Genomic DNA, 23,794 nt, shown 5'->3' with positions numbered 1-23,794 from the left:
ACCTTATTTAGGTGTTTTTAACTGTTTTAGCATAAAAACATACATATATATACATAAATATATATAAAAAAGGCATTATTTGACAATGAATAGTAATTTTTGTCTCTCAAAATACAACATTAAACATATATTACTTATTTTAAATTATCTCCAAAGACATGATTTGACAATGAATAGTAATTTTTGTCTCCCAAAACACAACATTAAATAAATAATACTATTTTAAATTATCTCCAAAAACAAATCCAAACATACATACTATCTCTAGCACACACTTGTTTATCTTTGTTTTTCTCTCTCTATTTCCACAAAATACTCAGAAAACGAATCCAAACATTATGTAAACGTTTTGTATTAGTTATATGGTATTTATGAGCAAGTGATACATTTTTCAATATTGAAAATTCATAATTTTTAATTTTAAATAATTGATATCTCATATTTATATGTCTGATCCAAAAATCGTCCAATCGTTTAATATTTTATCCATCATTGGGCTCGCTCTAGCTGCAATACTCAATAAACACCAACTCAAACAAATAATAATTAATTAACAAAAATAATCAAAGAATTATCTTCAAAATCACTTTTCCAAAAATAAACAAAAATAATTACATTTAAATTTTTTGTAATTTGGTATAATTACATCTAACACTTCTGAGGTTTGCTTCTATCTAACAAACAAATCGCCCATTAGTCAAAATTCACTGAATTTGTTGATATCAACAAAAGAATCTATATTAACCCTTATTTTCATTCAATTTTTTTGGTTAATATAAAAAAATTCAATAAATTTTGATTTGACTATATTGAAGCAAATTTAAAAGGTGTTAGTTGTAATTTCTCAAATCAGATATAGTTTATATGTAATTATACCAAACCTCATAAAAAGGGAATATAATTATTTTTATTAATTATTAAATTGTATATAATATCATTATCACATATGAATTCAACAATTTACAACTTATATAAGTAGAAATTTACGTATAGGGTATCGAATTTGTCAAATAGATGATGCCCTTCATCAAACCCCTCAAAAGCAACCTTAATAGTAATTATTACAACTAGCAATAAAGAAAGTCCTCCAAGAAAACTAGCCGTTACAACTCTGCCACTTCTTTATTTATTTCAAACTTTCAAATTTCAAAACTCACTACTGCCCACGCTCCTTTCCAAATTGTAAACCTTAAAATCAGATTCCGACAATCCCAAGTTGCTTTTCACTCAGTCTTCTTCTTCGATTCTGTCTTTTTCAAGAATTTCGAAGCACGTTTTCTTGTCTTCTTTTGATCTCTTACAATTTGTTAGAACAATGGGTGCTTCAGGGAAGTGGATTAAATCAGTGATCGGTCTCAGGAAGGCCTCTGTGAATGAACCTGTAAGCCAAAAACATTTACATTGTATTTATTCTTTTCTGCTAAATTCTTGTTTCATGTTGTCTTATATGACTATTTCTTTTCTGAAATTTCGGATTATGTTGAAATGGGATTGTGTTTTTTAAGGTTTTTCCGATTTTTATGGTGTTGGAAAAGTGAGTTTGAGATGGATTTTGCTCTGTCTTTATCTTATCTTTTTTTTTTCTTTTTTGGATTATTGATCCAAAATTTTGGGTACAAGGGATTTGTCAGAATCTGTTTTTGGATGTTTTTGTGTAGGAAAAAGTGGGTGGTAAGAGCAAGAAATGGAGGCTATGGAGGAGTGCATCTGGGGGGATATCCATGGCAGCGAAGGGCGGAAAAGGCTGCGGTTATGCGACGGAGACGGAAGGATCGGAGTCTTCTTCATGCATTCACGACGGGGAAATGGCGGCTGCTGTTGCTGCTCTGGCTAAAGCTTCACCGAAAGATTTTATGATGGTCCGTCGAGAATGGGCCGCTGTTCGAATTCAGACCATTTTTCGAGCTTTTCTGGTAATCTTCTTCCTTTGACTTTGTCCTCTCCAAGACCACTTTTTATGCAAGTTCTATTGCACTCTTCTCAATTCTTTTTTCAGTTCTTGGTAAATGGTCTTGATCCTTGTTGTTGGAATTTTGGTGGTGCAACCCATACATTAGTAACAGCAGCTATTGAAATTCCTCTTTCAAATCTCTTCAGTTTCATTTACAAATTGGTATGTAACAGCAATCATCTTCAATTCTACTTCAATTTTTTTTCTCACACAATAAGACAGTTGCAGTTCTTTCGATTCTGGCAAAGAACAACTCGATCAAACACTCGTAATCAAAATTTTATAGCTCAAATTTTAAAAGAAAGATTATAGATGCCGAGAGAGAGAGGGAGAGAAATCTCAAAATGAGAGTGCTGTTTTTTGTTGCTGTGTGCTACAAATGAGAAATGACATGCCTTTATATAGGCATGCTAAAATGCAGCCATTAAAGAGAGTGATTAAGAGAATTATGATTGCAATGAATTCCCCCACAATAAACCGACCAAAAAATTGAAGCAGAATTGAAGATGGTTGCTGTTACATACCAATTTGCAAATGAAACTGAAGAGATTTAAAGGAGGAATTCCAATGGCTGTTGTTCCAACACTTGTAACACAATCAAACACGGTGAAAATCAAGAACAAGAATGATCAAAGTTTTGATTGGCAATCATGTCATGGTATTCAAAACTAGTTGATTATGCAATATTTCTTTGAGACAACTCTTGTAGAGAAAGAACACTTAATGTGCCTCATATTCTTGGATTGTTTGTCGAGGAATCAGCATGATTTCCTGTGGTTTTTACTGGAGTTTTTTCGACCTCAATTGTCTATCATAACCGCTAATGCTTGGTAATGGTCGACATTTTAAGGCAAGACGAGCTTTACGGGCCTTGAAGGCATTGGTTAGACTCCAAGCTATAGTGCGGGGACGGCTGGTTAGAAAGCAAGCTGCTGTGACATTGAAGTGCATGGAGGCTCTCGCTCGAGTTCAAGCCCGAGTGATTGCTCAATGCGCTCAATCATCTGCAAAAAGGCAGCCAGAGAACGATACTGCATTTGATCCTGTAAAGCAAGCTGAGGTATGATTAGTTAGAACCTATCATCTTAGATGAAGTTTTACTGGTTTGGTTAGTATCATCATCGTTCTTATTAACCGTAATTGCAGAATGGATGGTGCGATATTCATGGGACGGTGGAAGAAGTGCGGTCTAAGTTACAAATGAAGAAGGAAGGAGCTATCAAGAGGGAGAGGGCACTTGCATATGCCCTTTCTCAACAGGTAATTGTTTGTGTTTTATGTATGCTCATAAGTTTTTGAAAGACTTTTAGGAGTGATTTGAACTGATCAAATGCTGCCTTGTCACTTAAGCAGTTAAGAAAAAACGACGTTTCTTGTTCAAAATCAAACAAGAATATGGCACCTAGTAAGGTGGATATGAGCAGCTCAGGACTTGACTGGTTGGACCGTTGGATGGCGGCCAAGCCATGGGAAACAAAGTCGATGGAAGGATCCTATTATAATGGCTCATCCGAAACCACACCAATTTCCAGAAAGAACGGATCTTTTTCAAGTTCATCTGACCATGATTCAGTGAGAATAAGGCGTAACAACATTTCTACAAGAATATCACCAAGAATTACAACTGAATTTGTCTATGATGAAAGCACAACCTCAAATTCATCCCCAAGCACCTCTGGAACTCCGGTGTCAGCTGATACACTGGCCAAACAAAATAACACCAAGCCTAACTACATGAGCCTGACGAAGTCGATCAAGGCTAAGCAGACACCATGTGCTTATTCATTTCACACTCAGCTTAAGCAGATGCATTCGGTTGAGGAATTGCCGTATCTAAGGAAACAGAGCCGACTTTCCAAGGGGGTCACAAGAACAAGTGCTGACACTGACCTTCATTCAGTTGATTTATCCCAGGATCTCTACCATAACAGAGATACGGGATGTTATGGTGCAGTGAATAGTCGAGATTATTACAAACAGAGCAACAAGTTCTAATTGTGTAATCGTGCAATTTGGAAGGCCTCCCTGATGAGTTCAACAGCTTGTTGCCATTTTGGTAGTTCCCTTTTTTCTTCTTTCGGTAAAACTTAAACATGAGTTTCAAAGTATAGAAAGAACTGTAACAGATACTTACTCATTTGCTGATCAAAAGCATAGAGCTGTTGTCATTATTGATTTAGATACTCAAATTTATACTGCGGCAAAGCATGCCGTGTTTGTGAATGGTTCATGTGGCGAATCATCTATGTATATTATCATACTTTGGAACGATTCTGCTAGTTTTCTGCAGCCTATTAATAATCATACCAAAGTATCCCTTACCTGTGTAATGAAATTATTGGATTTGCTAGAATGCTGCAGTTATGTTGCAACATAAAGTAGAAAGCTGGGACATATTGTACTTGCTGTGGGAACTGAATTCACTTATTTGGAACCATCATTCTTCCTTTAATGAGGACCACTTCCATCGCAATCATATCATTGCAATTTGATGTACCGTGATCTTAAAGCAAGTTCAAAGTACCGGGGAGCAATCGCCTTCATGTTTTCTTTGAAAAGTATGCAAGAAATCAAACACAAGAACACATAAATGTTACATGGTTTGAAAAGACGCTACTCCTCCGTATCCATCATTGTTCAAGTTACTCTTGATAAGATAGGCCACTCATCAACAATATAACTAAAGCGTCTGTAGACGCCATAAAATACTATGTTTCACCTGCCATAAAGTGCATGCGTGAGGAGCTCTACGTACGCGAACATGTACATACAACTTGGATCATGTTGAGGTCAAGCATCAAAAGTTGAAATATCCTAAGTTCACAGATCAAACTGAACCAAAAATCGACGAATATATACCATATGGATTCTCACAAGGGCTAATTCGTACGTTTTAGATGCTGTCCTAAAGAGAATTTGACTGAAAAGACAGAATCCCATCCCTTATCCTTTGTATGAACCTTTCTGAAACCTCCTTAAGAATGGGAAAGAACAAAACTGAACTTGAGCTTCTGTCCCAACATGGCTCATCAAATAAAGCAATGGAGCCTGCAGCAATTAATTCTTGCATGTGCAACTATTAGATCAAAAGCTCTTGCTTTCCTCCCTTTATCTTTTCTAATAACTTCTTTTCCTTACATATAAGAAACCTATGTCTTTTAATTTCTCTTGAAGAAACCATAGAAATATAGGAATAAGAAAGAGAAGAAAAGGGAGTAAATTACAAGAGGCACATGTGATGTTCGTCATAATTATAAATATCTTTTCGTTGTTTGAAAAATTACAAATGTCTCTTAAAATTAATAGTTGTCTAACAAATACCTTCTCTCATTGTACGGGGTTTTTGTTAGACGATCATTAATTTTAAAAGGTATTTATAATTTTTCAAACAACGAGGCTACTTGTAATTATAACAAATTTCATGGGAGCATATTGTAATTCATCAAAAACAAAGATTTATGGTTAAAAAGGTGACGGGCATATGGTACAATTGACAAATGGTCGACTTTTAATAACGACATAAGGTAAAATATATTTGACAAATGCTTCAATACTAAAATATGTCAGACTAAGATAATATTTATACATTAATTTCAGGTAATTAAAATCATGATCGTACTTAAATTCAGGTTTAAATAAAATTAATATATAACCATATGTGATCAGAGTTATCATGAATATATTACATTATCCATTCGTGATCTAAGTACAAACATTATTCTTCGATCCACTTATATATATATATATATGTTTTTATTTAACATCATAATTCATACATGATCTTCAATTTCTACCGTGATTCAAATTAAATAGACTGAAAACTTAAAATCTATAGAAACAATTAAGTTACTTTCATGTGAATTGGGGACCAATATTATTTCACTTGCCAGAAATTGAAAAAACATGTGCCTAAACATACATTGTCACATAAGCATGCTGCTATAATCATTAAACGTCATTATGGTCTATATTGGCGTTATCCTCGATCGATGTTGATTCATATTAATTTAGACAAAATAGTATTTTTTGTTCCATAAATAAGACCCGTATCACTTTTGATCTCATTCATTATGAGATTAACACTTTTAGTCCCATATATGAGCAATAGAACATTTAAAATTGAACTTCGATTGGATGGGTACTTAGTCATCATTTAATATTTCCCAACAAAATAATAATACATGGTAAGAAATGTAAAATGAAAATTTAAATAAATTTGAGAAAAATGTCATAATCTTGAAAAATATTGCTACTTGAATCTTGAATAAGGTGCACTACTTAATTCAGTATGGTAAGACGGCACTTTTGATTTATTTAGAATTCATTCACGTAATGGAGGATAATTTTTGAAAAAAATTTATTAATTATATTTTATCATTCGAATTATAATTATTTTTACATTTTGATATTTAAATTTTTCTTTTTTAAATTCAACAAAGCTAAAGTAGTCATTTCCACATCACCATTTAGGCCCACATAATAATTTTTCATTTGAGGAGAATATTTATAATTTTTCAAATAATTGTGGTATTCGTAATTATGTCAAATCTCATATAAAGTAGATGTAATTTACTCTCACTTTCAAATAGTGCAATAGTTGTTTGAGTGACCAAAAATTGTATTATCTGAAATATGATATATAGAAATGACATTTTAGTCCGAAATATATATGATCAAATTACAATTAAAATTTTGTAATTGGTCACTTTTTCTAAATTGTACACCAATCACACGATAAGTACATTACACTTACCATATAAGTGGTTCAAGTTTGATCGAATCAAGTCCGAATTAAAATTTATGGTGTAGCATTATCTTTCCTCAAAGTGAATATAAGAAAAAGAGGATGAGTGGCATGATTTTATTAGAAATTATAATGAACAAGAAATTCTTGTTTTTTGTGGGTAGATGATCTTTTTTTTGCCTAAGTTAGCAGCACATCTCTGTTAGATGCCGTTGCTATGTATTTTTTTTGGTTTTGGTAACTCAAATTAATTAATTAGATTCCATTTTACTATATAAGTTTCTCTCTATAAATCTGCACACACACAAACACACACACTCGATTTGGAAAATAGAGAGCGAAATTATTACTTAGGCACATATGTATATATACCAAATATCAAAGGTATAAAACGTTGAGGATGAAGAAGTTGTACACGTGATATCAATATTAGTAAATGATGGGAATTTGTGATCATTTTGGGACAGAATATTTTTCAAGAAAATAGGGTTTCATCACCATTGCAGAAGGCCTAAAAACAGCTTTTATATATGTATATGTATATATATAGACCCTATTTTTATATCAACTCACAAGGCTTAAATATATATTAATCTCATGGTAAATTATTTGGCGTTTTCGTTGTTTAATTTTCTAGAGTAGCTTTTTGGTTCTGCATCTTTTTAATTTTGGGACTTTTAGCTATTTTATACGTGGGAGTTCACCTTTTTCTTCATAAAAATGCATGTCCATTTCATATATGTGACCTTTTAAAGTTGAGACTATTATTCCTATTAACTCATTTTTGCCAGCACTCTTATCTTTTAATTTTCTGTAGTAGTTAGCATTTTGGTCCTGTATCTTTTTAATTTGTGTGATTTCAATTCATTTTTCAGGCGAAGTTCACTATTCTCGTCGGTGTAGGTGAACTCCAACGAAAACTGATAGCAATCACGAATACTAAAAAAATGTAGGACCAAAATACTATTTTAAAAGATGAAAGAACCAAATGACCTAAATTACGGGACCCAACAAAAAATGCATTTACTCCATATATATATAAAAGTGAATTTTCTATTGTAATTGATGTTACATTTTCTATTCCATTTCACACCTATACATATGGCACGTGTATAAAATTTTTGGAGTAGGGCGAAAACCCTCGTCCATAAATATCTAATTCAAGAAGACAAAGAAAACCCCACAATTTTGACGTGGGAGGAAATGGGTATACATGGGGGGATGAGTAGTGAGTAGTCCTCCCAAAGAGGAGAACACATGGACCACCTGAATTCAAACACACACACACACACACTGCAAGGGGTCAGCTCATGATATTATTTTCCGGCGAATTTCGGGAAAGTTGCAGCCTCTTTTGCTCAAGCTTTTTGTTGTATTTCGAAACTGTTTTTGTCAGTGTGGTTTTGGGGTTGGGCACAGGAAATGGTGTGTGTAGGAAAGTTTTCTAACAATAACTGGAACAAGTCAATTAATTAATGTGTGTGGGTACGTAGTTTTTGGATGTTGGTTTCAGAAATTACTCTTAATTTTTTTGTCTGCAGCTCATGGTAATAAACATTAGTTCTTTGCTTAGTTGGTTGAACATTTATGTATAAGCTGTCTGAATATGAATCAGCAAATGCAGTGTTAGTAAATAGGTTTGTTCTGCTAACTCCAAAAATGTCTTAATTTCCCATCTGCAAATATTCTTTGCTTTTTTCTTCATAAATAAGATGCTGCTACGTACATCTTCAACAAGAACACAGCAAGAATGGGATCTCTGCAGAATTCAAATTATATATATATATATATACACATATAATTTGCAGGCTAAAGTTTTCATAGCTGATGATCATTCTATGATGTTCTTTCTTACATCATTTTTCATAACTTTGAATCTTTGATCAATGATATATATATATATATAAATATTTTGTTGTATCCCATTTTACCAAAGTTTTTGAAGACAGACCTTAACAATTAGATCCCTTTGGATTCATAATTATTACATAGATTCTTAATTAGTATACGTACAATGTTTGTATTTATCTCTTTCGTGCAATGAAACCTTCAAGTTGTATTGCATTTAGTACTGTATTCAAGAATCCGATTTCAACTCTACAGACACACTAAATTTTACAATGGGTGGAATCCTACCGACACTGCATAAGGTACTACACAGTATAACATCCATCCCTAGAAAATTCGATTTCGGGTATGAGTAAGACAAGGCTAAACCCATACACCCGATGCATTCAAGAATTTCAATGGAACTCGAGAGATATGTCAACAAATGGGACCCTACTAATGCTGCATGGCTGACTCGTGGACTACCGGCCATTTTCAGACCTCTATAAAACATCCTCAGTCCCTCTCAAAGGTGCATAGAATAGCAGGCTTTCCAACCTCAAACAAGGAGGTACAGCCACTCCCCTCACATTTAATTCACAATCATCTCATCACTCTACTAGCCATTGATATCATCTGTCTCAGAGGCCGATCGGTGTTTTTGCAGTGATACGGCCGGCCTCTAAGACAACTTGTGTATTCTGGTTATTGTTTCTGTCTCATGTATGTTTTTGTGTGTGTGTGTGTGTGTGTGTTTCAGATGTCGTCGCATCATAATTGCTGCAACAAGCAGAAAGTGAAGAGGGGGCTGTGGTCACCGGAGGAAGATGAGAAACTCATCAACTACATTACTGCTCATGGCCATGGCTGTTGGAGCGCGGTTCCAAGACTTGCTGGTGAATTATTCTCTTTTTATGTCTCCATCCATCCATCCACACACACACATAACTGTGCATGCATATATGGATCTTTGCATGTGTGTGTATATGTGTTGTTACATGTGTGTGTTTTTTGATGGCTCAGGTTTGCAAAGATGTGGCAAGAGTTGCAGACTGAGGTGGATAAACTACCTGAGGCCCGATCTGAAGAGAGGGAATTTCAGTCCCCAAGAAGCTGCTCTGATCGTTGAGCTCCACAGAATTCTAGGAAATAGGTTTTTTTTTTAAAAAAAGAAATTAATCTAGACCCAATGATGTGTATAAATTAAAGAATCAATGGTGTATATGAATCGATAATTAATCGTTGCTGACATATTTGATGTGATGAGAGTAAGATTTGCATGCAAGAAGTGACATATTTTTCTGTGCAGGTGGGCTCAGATAGCAAAGCATCTCCCTGGAAGAACAGACAATGAAATCAAGAACTTCTGGAACTCGAGCATCAAGAAAAAGCTCGTCGCTCAGCACCACCTTTCTTCTGACCCAACAACTGCAACATTCCCTCAAAACTCCATCGGCAATGGCAGCACCTCTTCTCAAAACTTATACTTGATGAATCAAACCAATAATCTCATGATCCCAAATCCCCAAATGGATCATATGATGTTCCCAAATCCCCAAATGGACCAAATTTACAACATCCCTCCACCCCCACCAGTACCGATACCTATGCCTCTTCAAGGGTTTGATCAGGTGATGAATTACAGTGTAAATTTACCCCACAATATTCCACCTCCCATGCCAATGGATCCATCTGTTTCTGATCTGCCCCCTTGGCCTATCTCATGCAATCCAGCTCCAATTCTTGATCAAAACCAGCACCAAACTGATCCTCTCCTCAAACTAGATGACCCCTTTATGTTCTCCTTCGAGAACCCCATCCCAAGCTTCCTCAACCCCAAGCCTGAATTCCAAGCTTATGATCAAGATTCAGCCATGCTTGATGCTTTGATGCCGGAGCTCGGTGAAATGGTTAAGGTGCTTGAATATGGAATGCTGCCCTCTTCACCCGCCTTCCAAGAACAACTTCTTGATCCAACTGCTGGATTCTCAGGCTTCATTTCTGCGCTCGGACCCCAGTATCCAAATAATATTAACAATATTTCATCCCTCATGGCATCATTTGCACCACCGGGTCCACCCTCCAGCTCCGCCGGCCCCTTCTTGCCACCATTCCCAGGCCGCGGCCCTTTTCTTGGGAGCATCTAGTCTTCCTTCAACTTGGGTTCCTCAGCCATGATTTAGGAGTTATTTTCTTTGTGTGCTGCTATGTTTTAGTCTGTTTAATTAGGAGTGCATGTGTGTTTTTAGGGTGCAGTTTAAGGTATGATGCCAGTTCAGTGTCTATGTGAAGAAAACCTGAAAGTTTCCATGTTTGTATTTTCAGTAGATCTTTCATGAATGGGGATGTGTATGTAAGTCTGTGTTTTCACATGTCTTTTCTGCTTGATGTTCTATGTTCACAGTGAGTTCAACCTCATATATCTATATTTGCATATATACATATATATATAGCCTAATAAATAGCTCACAGTAAGCATGATTTGCAACTTTATTAGGCCTGGGATTTGCTATAGTTTCAAGATTATTGTGTCTAATCAAATTAAGATTATTACACACGACCAATTATTGTGTTTAGTCAAATGAAGATTAGTGTACAAAAATGGTCGTCAATAACGTGCTTGTATCGTATAAATAGATAATACAGACATCAATGCATCTGTATAACTATATATATGCAGTACAAAATGCAAAATCTACATAATTTAGTACAAGAAAATGAATCAATAGCTACGAGAGAAAAAAAAATCAGCCGTCACACGTTGATCTTACCATGTACATGGCTATTAAAAAACCAGTAGAATTAAATAATAAACTAAAAAACCTTAATACATACATATATAAAAATAAAGAATCTTTTTGCATGGGGGTGTGTGCTTTGGATACTCTGGGGGGCGCGTGAGTAAAGCCAACATTGTGTTTTGTAAGTGCATGCAAATGAGACAAACTGGTGAAGGTGTAGAACATGTGCATAAGGCAAAAGTCACACTACTACAAGAGGTGATTCTGTTGAACATATAAACAAGAAGAATTTAATGAGAAAAATGATAGAAAGAAAATGTAACATGGGAGTGTTATTTCTTAGATGTTCTTTCTGCAATTACAGGGCGTTAATGGCTACCAAGAAAAAAACTATTACATCCGAGGGCATCCACAATTCATGGACCAGCTCAGTACTTGGTGTAAGAAAGTCCAATCCCAAGTTAAAGAAGTGTGAAAGATTAAAGCAAAAATGCTTAATTTTAAGGCATTCCTCTACAGAAAGTAATCAAAATACAGAAATGCATAGGTAAACTCCAAATTGCATGCCAAGAAGGATCAGCTTTTGTCCAAATGTTTGCCCTATGGATGAGAGCAACCTTCTATAACAAAAATTTGCCAGAAGTGCCATTGTGCTGTGATTCTAGCCCGGTCCTTTGAGATCCACCAAGCAATGACTCTTCAGCCAGCTTTAGTTGCCTTTCTGTTGGCGGCAGGAAACGTATTAGTAGAGAGCAAGGGTAAACGACTAGAATAAGAACGGATATATTGAGTATGCACATAATGCATTGGTGATACGTCCAAGCAAGCCACAAAAGTAGGTATAGATTTGCATGTTAAATTTAGAGAAGGGAGAGGTCACATATGCAGAGTGCAGCAGAGGGGTCAAACAAAGAAAAAGGAGGAAATAAAAGGAAACAAGATTTTTTGTTCATAGAAAGGCACCAGGGTTTTTCAATAGCATTGATTGATACTTCCATGCAAGATAAGAACTCCAAGACCGACATTATTTACAATAACATGTAATTATTACTTGGCCAGCTTCCTAACAGCATCTCATGATTGTGATTGTATGTTCATCCTATTAATCAGCCAAAGGTGTGAAGTTGAAACAAGAGACAGGCCTTACATCCAGTGCAGAGAGTAATGGGAGTGGCAGCTATAGGGCACACATATATGGACATGCATTCATGTATGTGTGGGACGGCGAGGTTTCCGAGGTGGGGTGTGCGCGTGACACACACACACACACACACACACAGAGATAGATAGATGCACCAACCAAACAGTCCATGTGTCCTTTTGCGCCTGATGTTTGGTTGGTGAGTACGCTTCGAAAACAAAAGCGGAGGTTCACCTGATGAGGACCGGTTACCTGTGGAGAAGTCAAAAAGAATATATCATATAGTACACCAAATCCCTCAGGAGGCTATGCAGCCAAAAGCTATGGAAAATCAATTCCTACTCCAACCTTTTCGGTTTCCAATTTATTGGGAACTGCGTACAATATAGTGCCTTATTGACTCATATAAAACATAGGAAAGTAATCTGACAAGACCAGAGGACTACACGTTGACATTTAAAGAATTGTCTAATTTGGATCCAGCTAACAGTCCATGACCAACGAGACATCTGCGCCTTTATCACCTCAAATTCTGATTGCGTGGCGGTGCTCTTTTATCGTATTCTTTTACCTACAAGTCCACCTACCGACAGAACAAAGTTAACACTTGGTAAACCTCCGTATTGAACAATGTTTCAGGAGTTGCCTTTTGACCATCAACATGATGTTGGAAACAACTATTTGACCCACTAAAGTCGTAATTAATAAGCTTGGCTTGCAGTTATTGCTGCCATGTTTTAAAATCTCTCCTGATTTTCAAAATGATCTTTCTGTGGTGTTTTAGTTGGAAGTTTCATTACATTCTCTTGAGAAGTTCCAAGTGTGTCTTTGAACTGTTGATGTCAAAAGATGTAACTCATTGCATCATATTGTATTCCATGGCTCACAAGCCCACTTGGGAGCTATACACAGGGGAAGCATCTAAGCCGTTTTTCAAAAACAGTAGCTACACGTAGTATTAAGTTGCTACATAATCACCTTTGATTGATCTAGATAATATTAATTTGGAAGGTTATTTCAATATTACTTACTTTACTAAGCCACCAGTCTGCCTAAATACAAACAGCACATCCCCTGAAACTATGGATGATTACACAATTCTGCCTCTTTCACAGACATAATAACTCAGGATAAGAAGGTTAGCGAAGTATACTGTTCTGAAATGGAAGACAAGTACTTAAAATATACACCTTTTAGAGAACACTAGTTTAATTTCAGTACAGTGTGGACAACCCTTTAAGTGCCACCGACCCACTAAATAAATCCCCTCTCCAACCTAATGTTCATAAAACGATAAGCATGTTCTTAATAAAAATCCCCTGCCTAAGCAAAGAAGCCCGTAAGTGCATAGCAATCATACTCGAACAACAAGAAGTACTTTTAATGTCCCCCTATGCAGATCAGTGCCATGCTAATTGCTACTCGTGATGCATCTCTCTATATTACTAAGAATAATACACGTGTATATTGATGACATCACAATCATCTAAAAGACGCATAGTTGAATATGTCATATGAATGTGAAGTAAATAATACACACATGTTGCAAGCTAAACAACGAAAAAGACAGTGTAGCATTGATGCAGCACTCGTTGCAGATGGTATTGAAGTCACTCTTGTGGTGCCATCCTCTTGAGTGGTTCCATGACTAGTGAAGTGCACAGTGTGCTGCAAAATGGACAGTAAAGAGCCCAAAAGGCGAGGCGGCATGAGCAATTAGAATTGTGGTTCTCAGTCCAAAATGACTTGTAGTAGCATGTCAACAGTTAAAGTGAATTGACTTTTCATCAATAAAACCTAATGATCAAGAACTGAAATGAGATAGAGTGGTTTTAGCTTTTGGCCAAAACCAAGTATATAGAATCGATTCTTCCAATCCATTCTCACATATATGTCTAAAGTCAGAAATTTCGAAATGCTTTGCCAAAACCCATCCTGGTTTTCACTCTGTTCAACAGACACATTGACACTAAAGAAAGTAAAAAAAGCCAAACAAAATACACAGAATTGAAAACAGTTAGAGGGTACCGTTGGGCAGAAGGGTAGAGGAATCCTTCAGAGGAGCTGAAAATGCAAGGGCGTCCTGGTATGAGACAAGATTTCGCGATGACAAGAGAACTTTGGAGGTTACCGGACAGAACCTGGTGCCCAGCATACCGAATTAGGGTTTTGGAGGACGCCATTTTGGTTGAAAACTGAAGGATCAGAATACAGGAAGTGGTGGTTTTCATATTTCAGCTTTTCCTTGTCAAAATTTGCGTGAAATTCTCCTTTTGTGTTTTCCTTTCCATTTTCCCTTTTTGGAAATCCTCATCGCCCAACTCAGTTCGTTAATGACTCAATTTCACATCACTATTTCTTCTTCTTGGGATTTTTTTTTTTTAAAGAAAAAAGGCCATATGTCGAACATTGTTATTGAGTCTGCCAAATCATACATTGGACAAATGAACATGATTCTTAATTGAAGTGTATCAACTCCATAAAACTTCTACTATTTTCCAAATATCACCTGTTTTTTTTTTTTTTAATAAATCAATTATCATCATTTCAATCAACAACTATAATAGTCATTAATATCGTAGAATACCAACGCATTAATAAGATCCGAATTTATGATCTAATCACGAAACTTTAACTTTTCCATTATTCAAGTTTATGATCTAACTACAAAACTTCAACTTTTTCAACTTAACTAGCCCTACCTTAATTGCACATACCAAATGGAAACAATTATCTTCTCCCCCACAGAAGTGTGCAAATTTTAGACTGAAAAACAGTTTGTCCATTGATGATTTTCCCATCCAAGAGGGTTCAAGACGGATCACTGTTCGATCTTACATGATCTGCATTAAATATAGCAGAAGATCTATTGTAGACCTTAAGCAACCAGCGACGAATATCACAGAACACACACAATGGGAGTTGAATCATACATCCACTTGTCGATCGCTAACAAACACCACACAGAGTGAGAATGGGAAAAAAAAATCTTCAGTTGATTAGCATCTAAAAAAAAAATTTTAACTGGGAAAGCAGAGTAGCCAATCTTTCAGTCAGTCCCTTTAATGAGGAGGAAATACAACAAACCAAATCCATCCATCCAACCCAAACAAATATCTGAGGAAGAAAGAAATACAATGGTAAAACCCATACTGTCTCACTACAAAGGAACTGGAGAAAGATGGGTGATCCTACTACAACAAGAAAGTGCCAAAAACATAAATTAATAGGGGAAGCATTTTGCCTCGCAACACATTATAAGAGATGTAATGTAACTAAGTAGCGGGAGAAATTGGGGAAAAAATAAATAAATACGGCCTCATGGTTCTTAGAAAAATACATGTGGCAGAGACAACTAAGCTTGTGGCTTTTCAAATGTACAATATTACTCGTTATGCTTGCAGCAGGGGTTCTTATTGCCCGGCTAGTAGTGCAGAAGAAATCCAGTCTAAAGCAGCAGTTTCAGTCTCCGGATTTAGTTGCAGAGATGGAGAGAATGGAGTAAGTGAAACCTGTTTCAAGAAGCGAGGGTCGTTAGTTCATTGATGAGAAGCCAACTACATGTATCGTGAAAAGGGAGACAACTTTCATGTCATGCAGGAGGGGGCTTCAAAGAAAGACCAAATTGCTTGCAAAGAATCTGCAATTCCAGGCAATTTATGGAGAAAGAGCATATGCGTGTACTAAACGTCGTCATTCAATCATACAGAACTGGTTATAGAGGTATGCATATAATAATCAGGCACTTCTGGAAGAAATACTGGTTTCATACAAACACATCACATAATTTTACACTTACAAAGCCACTTTCAAGCGCTCTAAAATCCAGATCCTCGTCCTCTGCTTCATGTTCCTTGTCAACCATCTGAACACATAACTTGTCAAGTCATTCATCAAGACAATCAACTGGCAATCACTTAGTGGCAAAAAAATATTGTAACGAAGTAATTGGTGTTTTAGAGGCAGAAAAGGTATGACGGGTATCATGGTCAAAAGGAAAAGGTAACATAATGATGCATATTACTAATATCTATGTCCCATGACAAATAGTGCCAGTTCCAGGTCCAATAGGAAAGGGTCGGAGCAACTAATTTGTATGTCAAGATCAAACAATGAAAAGTCCTCCGCTGAAAGACATTCATACAGAGGGAAGTAGATTCATTTATGTTGAAGGATTACGTGAATACAAAGTTTGATTTTTCATAACCTAGCCTCTCTGAGATTAATACATCCAAGAAACAACAATAATAGCTACCAACACGATAAGATTGTGACAGACAGAAGAGAACTGAAGGGAAAATGAAAGAAACTAAAGCACATAAGACACTTCACTATACTCCTAAATGCAACACAGGAGAATTTACCTCTGCACGGAAATACTTAACAGTCCTTTTAAAATCAGATTTCCCTGCAGCACCAACTGATTCCACAACCTCAATATTGTTCTTCTGAGTAGTCAAACGGCGAGCAGCACCCTGCAGAAACAACATGAATATTAACCAATTGGATCCTACACTAATCCCCAAACCAATACCATTAATAATATAAATGATGTAAAGCATTTAAAGACCACTCACAGCAGCAGAGGCATCACGGCTGAGTTGCGCGAACTGCATGCCAAAGCCTGGCTGGCTGCCAGTAAAACGTGCAGCAGACTGATGCCTGGTGCCTGAGATGGCAAGCCAGCTGAGGGTGGACCTCCAAAGGCTTCTCTTGGTAACCTTGAGGCCCTGTTAAGATACAGGCAAATACATACATTATGCTAGTCCCAAATAAAAAGCAACAGCTCTCCCTACTTCAAGCCCATAAATATGGAAAAGTTTTATGGCACTACAGCCAAACAAATTGGTACTCCAGCTATTGGATAATTTTAACTGTCCAGTAATTCATAATATTATTACATGACAGGCTGTCATATGAACAGATGAACATAGATTCAAATTCTTCCAAGTTCTCAAGCATGTAAACTCATGTCTAACAGTTAACTTTATTTGATTCAGTCCTAAGAAAAGGCTGGAATATCATATAATTTCAAATGAAGTGGTCAATTAAGGATAGGATGATACAGATCAGCTCTTCCATATCCATAAAATGATAAACCATGATTTTGTTTGAATTGGGCACAATTAAGAAATTCCAAAAGGCAATCATCACCAAGATTTTTAGGGCTTGATAGTATTCACCAAGTCAAGGCCACATCAAGCATAAATAGTCAAACATGATAACAAGATATATTCTTGTAACTAGCTTCAGTAATTCCCTGCTATCAATCTCAAAATTCACAGGTTATAGCATGTTGCTGCTTTTTCAATTTAATTTGCTGAATGGGTGAAAAATATTGCACAGAAAAGTTCAATAAAGAGCAAAACTCAGCCAGATTCTTTTAGCCCCTATTTTGTCCAAATGTATCTGCAGCTGCCAGTCTCATTACTGTTACGCATGAACACAAACAAGAGTAAATATTTCAATAACCTACTATTCATTAACTCAATCAATTAGCAGTATAAAAACGTCACACAGGATTTTCAAGAAAAATGAGATAACATACCAGAATAGTAGGAATCAATTAACCTCTCAAAATTAGATCAATAAACAATATGGATCAGTGGTTTTGTATTTTGCCTTCCCCATTAATTAACAAAGGTAAAAACTCATCAACATAGGCTATGCATCGGAGAGTAAAGGACCACTATCCTGAATAAGGTAATGAAAGCAAACCTTGTTTGCCAAGGGTGATGTTGGAACTTCTACATCCAATGAGAAGCCTTTAGGGAAAACCCCCTTCTCTATATCTCTTATGGCTGCATTTATTATGGGTAAGGACACAGTCACAGCATCCTTGAAGTCATTTTCCTCACTTCCATCCTTCTTCCTGCAACAGATTAGATAGCAAACTATCAGACACACAGTTAGAAATTAAACTTGTGAAGCACTTTAAAGACAAAGAACACACCAGTTTAGCGATATTGATATTGATGGAACACCATTGATTAGTGCTTCTCTAGCTCCAGCAACAACACTCGAATAATACCTAGATTTGTTGAGTTGTCTTTATAAGTATCGTGCTTACACAGATCAATTCAAATCCGAAAAAGAATAACTTATAAGTAGCAGATCACATGGAAAACAAGCAGCAACTTACATATGGTGGCCACAGCTCGAACCCTTGTTAATACCACTTAATACCTAAATATCCAGCAAAAGAAAGGAAAGAGATGACATCTTTGAAGAGGCAAGAAATATCAAAAACAAAAGTCAACTTCTTGAGGGGAAAATGAAGCAGACCAGCAGAGGCTTCGACCAGGCAAACAGTGCACCAGATAGTGCTAACGACACACAATCAACCGGAGTTCCTGAAAGTTGTATATAGCATAACATTTGCTTGAAATTAATTCAGGCCGTAAAATTTCAAATAAAAGCTCACAGAATCAACATTCCATCAAATCAAAACCACTCCAAGTCACAATAAACATATATGAATTGCAACAACAAGATGAAAATACATAATCATACCAGAAATTTCATACGCAGTGGCACCTTTAACCTCAACAGAAGCCACCTCAACTGTCTCCTTCAGCGACAATGAATGCCCTGATGTAGATTTGTCCCTGGAAACTCAGAACCACCAGAAAAATCAGCAAATATCTAAAACCAACATTCATACCCAAAAGAAAACCAACATCAGATAAGAAATTTATTTATAGGAAATAAACAAAACCCATTTACCGAATCATTCACAACAGAAGCTATCCATATACCAGGTAGAGAAACACAACAAATATACATAAGATCTAGAGAAAAACAGCACTGCCTCTCAGAGGTTCCCACAATCCACGACCGAGCATTAAACACGAAAACGCATCCATATAAAAAGAGAAAATGAAAAAAATCATTACGATTGAGGAGCAAGGACGTGGACATTGTAAGTGCCTTCACGAACGAGAGCATCGACCAAATAAGAAAGGCCCGGCGACTCAATCCCATCACTATTGGTAACCAAAATGATGGGCTTGGACTCATCATTCTCGCCGGGCTCATTCCCGGAAGAAGAGGGCTGAGCCGAATCGTCATCAGTTTTATCGGGTTTGGACGAAGCACCGTCGTCTTCGGCGGGCTTGCGGTTAGAGAGGGCTTGTTGAAGATTGGAGACCAGCCCCGGTGGCAAGAAGTTGTTCTTCAACGCAGGAGTTGTCATTTTCAGAGGGAAAATAAAGAGAAAAGGAAAAGGGAGTGGAATCTGACGAAAATGATGATGATGATGAAGAAGAAAGGGGTACGTACAGGGGTAGATTAGGGATGGAAGAGAGAGATGAAAGTTAGTTTATTATTATTGAGGAAAAGAGAGAAAGAGGGAGCGATTCAAACGGTGGCACAAATTTGCCTTCACTTTCTATAGTGAGAGAGAGAGAGATGGGCTGCTACCATTGACGCGTGCTTAGCACTTTCCTGAGTAAGTGGCTGGGATTGATTCTTGCCCGTTCCACCCAAAAGTACATTATTTCTTGAAATTCTATTTATTTCTTTAAATCACTAAAAATCACGGACGAGTTCAATGTAAAATTAAAGCATAAATAGCACTGTTTGGTCATTTAAAATTAATTTAATTTATTAAATGTTTTAATTTTAATATCTCTAAATTTCACATTTTGTCTTCATTTGGTCACTCAAACTATTTTTTTACGAAAAAATGGTCATGTGGCTGCTACATAACTTCGCCTGTAGGACAAACTCTTTTTTCTTAAAAAAAAAAAAAAAAAAAACCCGACCACACCATGTTTCCAGACATAAACCGCATCCAAACCATGAGTTGCATGTCCAGTCTCCTCAATGTAGAACAGACAATAATACATTCCAACGGTATTCCATTCCTAAGATCGATCGTGTTTTCATCCCAAAGTCCCGTTTCTACATAATTGTTCTCCTACCATGATTTTACAAATCTTTTAGGTACTTAAAGTGAAAATTAACCATTTTAGCATATAAAAAAAAAATCAAAATCCAACCCGATAAAAATTACAAATGAACATCTGCATAAAAAAATACCTTAAGGGACTAACCTAATTCTAAACACAAACTTAAATGAACCAACTTTGATATTTACCAAAAACAAATAAATATTATATTCACAAAAGAAAAATATATCTTTTCAAAATATTTAATTTACATCAAATATAAGAAATTATCAATAGAAAAGTAAAATATAATTTTAAAATACAATACACTCATAAATGATCTGCATTGGATCTGTACTATAAGTTTCTATATATAGAAATCAATTAAAAACTTGAAAATTACTGTTGCTTATTACATTAATATTTACATTTATATATCTAAAAGAACAAATAAAAATGATAATAGCAAAGTCAATTGAATGATTGAAGGCAAGAGCTGAAGAGTCTAGAGCTTATGATGATGTGAATTATGGATGTGTCCTAATTTACTCCAAACCCATCCATCCCTGACATAATAATAAAATGTCTATTTAAAATATCCAAATACATTATATGACATTGTAAAAAAATAAATTGGAAAACGTATATCACACTCAATAATAATAAATAAGATTTTAAACCAAAGATAGAATCATCCAATAAATGTTGAAATTTTCAATGCATTTAATTCTTACCCTTCTCCATAAATTCCACATCTTATCAATGTGGTATTGGTCATACCAAAAGTAATAGTTTCTTTTCATTAGACTTGCACCACATGGTGCACTCGATATATGTGCAAAGATATTTAAATAATTAATATTTTATTAATAAATTAATTATCAACTCAAATAATATGAAAATATTGAAAGTCGAAGAAGTTTGAGGGGTATTTTATTAAATTCACTAAAAATTATTAAAATGCTATTATGATTAAATTTTATTAAAAAAATTAAGTCGTTAAAGACAAATTTGAATATTCGAATATTAGTATGACAACGAAGCTTTTTTTTTTTTTTAAATGATATAGATATAGATTTTGGGGTTATTAATTTTTATCTAAATGAATTATTAAAAAAATTGATTGTGAGAAGGACCAGTGGCCATGTCTAGTACATTGGTATATTTTTAGGATTATTTCATTTAATAATTCATAACCATTTAATATCTAAATCTAAGTAGCTCTAATTAAAGTACATACATACTAATTCAAAAATTAAAAGCTATTGATATTGAGCCTTCCCAACCCAAAAGGGCGGAGGGCGGTGGGTTCCACTGCCAGAATCTGCTTTCACAGTAATGATAGTTTTGACTGGGACGTCGAGGGGACCTCCCATGATGGCGCGTGAAACTGCAGAAGATCATTGTACACCACACCTCACCACGTGGCGGGGACCCATTGCATGTCTTCTTGACTATTATGTTTGAAGAATTTAGAGTTTTTTTTTTTTTGGACAAGGAAGTATCAATCTGTTCCGTTCAACCTTTTTGCAACTTAAGAATCATAATCATTCAGTATAATTATGATCTTGGCGTTAATTTTTGGGTAAATTTCAATATACTCCCTCAAATTTATCATAATTATATTATTTTTTATTATTTAAAAAAATTACAAACACTCTTAATATTAACAATCATTTAAAAAATACTTTTTCATGATAACCTAATGGAAAGAGCATTTGTCAAACCGCCATTACTTACAAGGTATTTATAATATAACAAATCTCAAAAAAAATCCATTACAATTTACCCTCAAGTTTTAAGAATTACAAAATGTAAATATAGTTCATAATTAGTCAAATCTTGCACAAGGCTTGTTTCTCCAATAGTGCAAATATCAACGAGTAACTCTAAATCTTGATACGTGGTAATGAAAGATTGAAAATGAGCAAAATTTTATGTGAATCCAAGTTACAGAACCACTAATCAAACATCATGAGAAGCTTCCCTCAAACAGAAGTAGCCAATTATAAGGATAACAAATGATGAGATGTTATAAGCATCACTGATCTTGCAAAGACAAGGAGCAGCTTAGTTATCTCAGGACCAGACATACAACCATCCAGTGGTTCCAGAGCACAGTTAAACAAAGGATTAAGATTCATGAAAATGAAAAAAAGGCAACTTTACTTGGCACAATCACTACTACACTTTCACCAAAAATTAAACATCTATGCCTAGAGATCAGCAGAAATCGTCACTTTCGGTACGGATGGAACCTTCCACTAGGGGCATTACCGTTCCCATACCCCTTACCGCTTCCGTAGCCGCCGCCACCACCACCGCCGCCAACACCACCACCACCATACCCTTTTGCAGGGCCATATCCTCCACCACCATTGCCACCACCTCCAAAGCCTTTACCACCATCATAACCACCACCAGCTCCGGTATATCCTTTACCTACACCATAACCAGCAGCTCCCCCGTAACCTACAGGAGCTCCAAAACCACCACCTCCATATGCACCACCACTATACATGGGCCCGCCAAATCCATAACCGTACCCGTATCCACCATACCCTGCATAAAATCCTGCAGCCCCACCAGCATAATTTCCAGGGAAGTTTCCATAACCCCCATACCCTCCATAGCCACCATAACCGCCATAGCCTCTACCCATTTTACCACCATAACCACCACCAAAACCTTCTGAACCACCAGCAAAGCTGCCAGAAGCTTTTGAACTACTGCCACCACGACGAAGCCGACTTTCAGATGAATGATCGAAACCAGATCTTTTCGGCTCAGCCCTCTTTATCTCAACCTGTAAATATTAAAAATAGATGCCATGTTACCTCACTATGCCATAAACGCAAAGGTAAGAGAATGTCATATACTCACTTGCTTTCCACCAAGTTCATGCATTCGACCATCAGAGAATATCTTTTCAACAGCATCTTCATTCTCAAAGGTTACAAATCCAAATCCCCTGGACCGACCAGTTTTATGATCCAGCATAATTTGGTGCTCCACAATGTTACCATAAGAAGAGAAGTATTCCCTCAAGTCATCTATGATAAAATATTATGTAGAATTTGGTCAACAAGAAAAGTTCAATTTCCTACTGGCAAGAAAATTTCAAATGATGTCAGGCAAGAATCACCTTCATTTAATGACAATGGGAGACCACCGACAAATATTTTCTTTGTCCTTGATACTCCTCTGCCTTGCATGTCCTCTCTAGGAACTGTTCTCTTTACTTCTACCTGATACATAAGTTCAAACGAAAGGCCTAAAATTGTTTTCCAATAAGAAACTATGATCTGCACTAAAAATCATGGTGCTGTTGGCTATATTATCAAGGAATTCATACCGCTCTGCCATCAATGACATGGTCTTCCTGTAAAACTTTGTCAGCAACTTCTGGATCAGCAAATGTTACAAATCCGAAACCACGAGGTCTTCCAGAGATTTTATCCAACATTATTACAGAATCTGTAATTTCTCCATACTTCC

The 23,794-nt window shown here is 36.0% G+C and overlaps 5 protein-coding genes across 9 annotated transcripts in view; 2 read left to right on the top strand and 3 right to left on the bottom strand.

Annotated features, from left to right (window-relative positions):
• LOC105157767 (protein IQ-DOMAIN 1) lies at nt 1,169-4,321 on the top strand. 2 transcript variants are annotated; one of them, XM_011074234.2, is made up of 5 exons: nt 1,169-1,381; nt 1,659-1,913; nt 2,802-3,011; nt 3,098-3,211; nt 3,302-4,321. In XM_011074234.2, the coding sequence occupies exons 1-5, from the start codon at nt 1,316-1,318 to the stop codon at nt 3,944-3,946; spliced, it is 1,290 nt and encodes a 429-aa protein (XP_011072536.1). In that variant the 5' UTR covers nt 1,169-1,315; the 3' UTR covers nt 3,947-4,321. The 2 variants fall into 2 exon arrangements, with proteins under 2 accessions (XP_011072536.1, XP_011072537.1); XM_011074235.2 differs by having other exon boundaries at nt 3,305-4,318.
• On the top strand, nt 8,944-10,892 carry LOC105157766 (transcription factor MYB39). The gene is made up of 4 exons (XM_011074233.2): nt 8,944-9,093; nt 9,283-9,418; nt 9,546-9,675; nt 9,832-10,892. Exons 1-4 carry the CDS (start codon nt 8,989-8,991, stop codon nt 10,667-10,669), a joined length of 1,209 nt encoding a protein of 402 aa, XP_011072535.1. The 5' UTR covers nt 8,944-8,988; the 3' UTR covers nt 10,670-10,892.
• On the bottom strand, nt 11,581-14,857 carry LOC105157764. Of its 4 annotated transcripts, none has more exons than XR_002286789.1 (4): nt 14,433-14,857; nt 13,945-14,072; nt 12,411-12,656; nt 11,581-11,984 (listed from the first exon to the last, which is right to left on the bottom strand). XR_002286789.1 is itself a non-coding variant. In XM_011074232.2 (3 exons), exons 1-3 carry the CDS (start codon nt 14,557-14,559, stop codon nt 11,884-11,886), a joined length of 321 nt encoding a protein of 106 aa, XP_011072534.1. In that variant the 5' UTR covers nt 14,560-14,850; the 3' UTR covers nt 11,581-11,883. The 4 variants fall into 4 exon arrangements, 1 of the variants encoding a protein (XP_011072534.1); XR_002286790.1 differs by having other exon boundaries at nt 12,564-12,656; nt 14,433-14,854; XR_847479.2 differs by lacking the exon at nt 13,945-14,072 and having other exon boundaries at nt 14,433-14,853.
• On the bottom strand, nt 15,423-19,865 carry LOC105157763 (5'-nucleotidase SurE). Its single transcript, XM_011074231.2, has 10 exons — nt 19,301-19,865; nt 18,918-19,012; nt 18,690-18,757; nt 18,547-18,590; nt 18,358-18,435; nt 18,123-18,276; nt 16,982-17,134; nt 16,769-16,879; nt 16,204-16,269; nt 15,423-15,916 (listed from the first exon to the last, which is right to left on the bottom strand). The coding sequence occupies exons 1-10, from the start codon at nt 19,597-19,599 to the stop codon at nt 15,818-15,820; spliced, it is 1,167 nt and encodes a 388-aa protein (XP_011072533.1). The 5' UTR covers nt 19,600-19,865; the 3' UTR covers nt 15,423-15,817.
• Nucleotides 22,221-23,794, bottom strand: part of LOC105157762 (heterogeneous nuclear ribonucleoprotein A2 homolog 1) — a gene marked incomplete in the record, with an annotated part of 2,939 nt that continues 1,365 nt past the window's right edge. Inside the window, 4 exon segments of the mRNA XM_020692490.1 lie at nt 22,221-23,102; nt 23,180-23,349; nt 23,442-23,544; nt 23,652-23,794. Of these exon segments, the coding sequence (XP_020548149.1) occupies nt 22,533-23,102; nt 23,180-23,349; nt 23,442-23,544; nt 23,652-23,794 (986 nt within the window).

Source organism: Sesamum indicum, linkage group LG3, assembly GCF_000512975.1.
Source record: "Sesamum indicum cultivar Zhongzhi No. 13 linkage group LG3, S_indicum_v1.0, whole genome shotgun sequence".
Classification (NCBI taxonomy): Eukaryota; Viridiplantae; Streptophyta; class Magnoliopsida; order Lamiales; family Pedaliaceae; genus Sesamum; species Sesamum indicum.
This window is presented reverse-complemented; position numbering and strand designations above follow the sequence as displayed.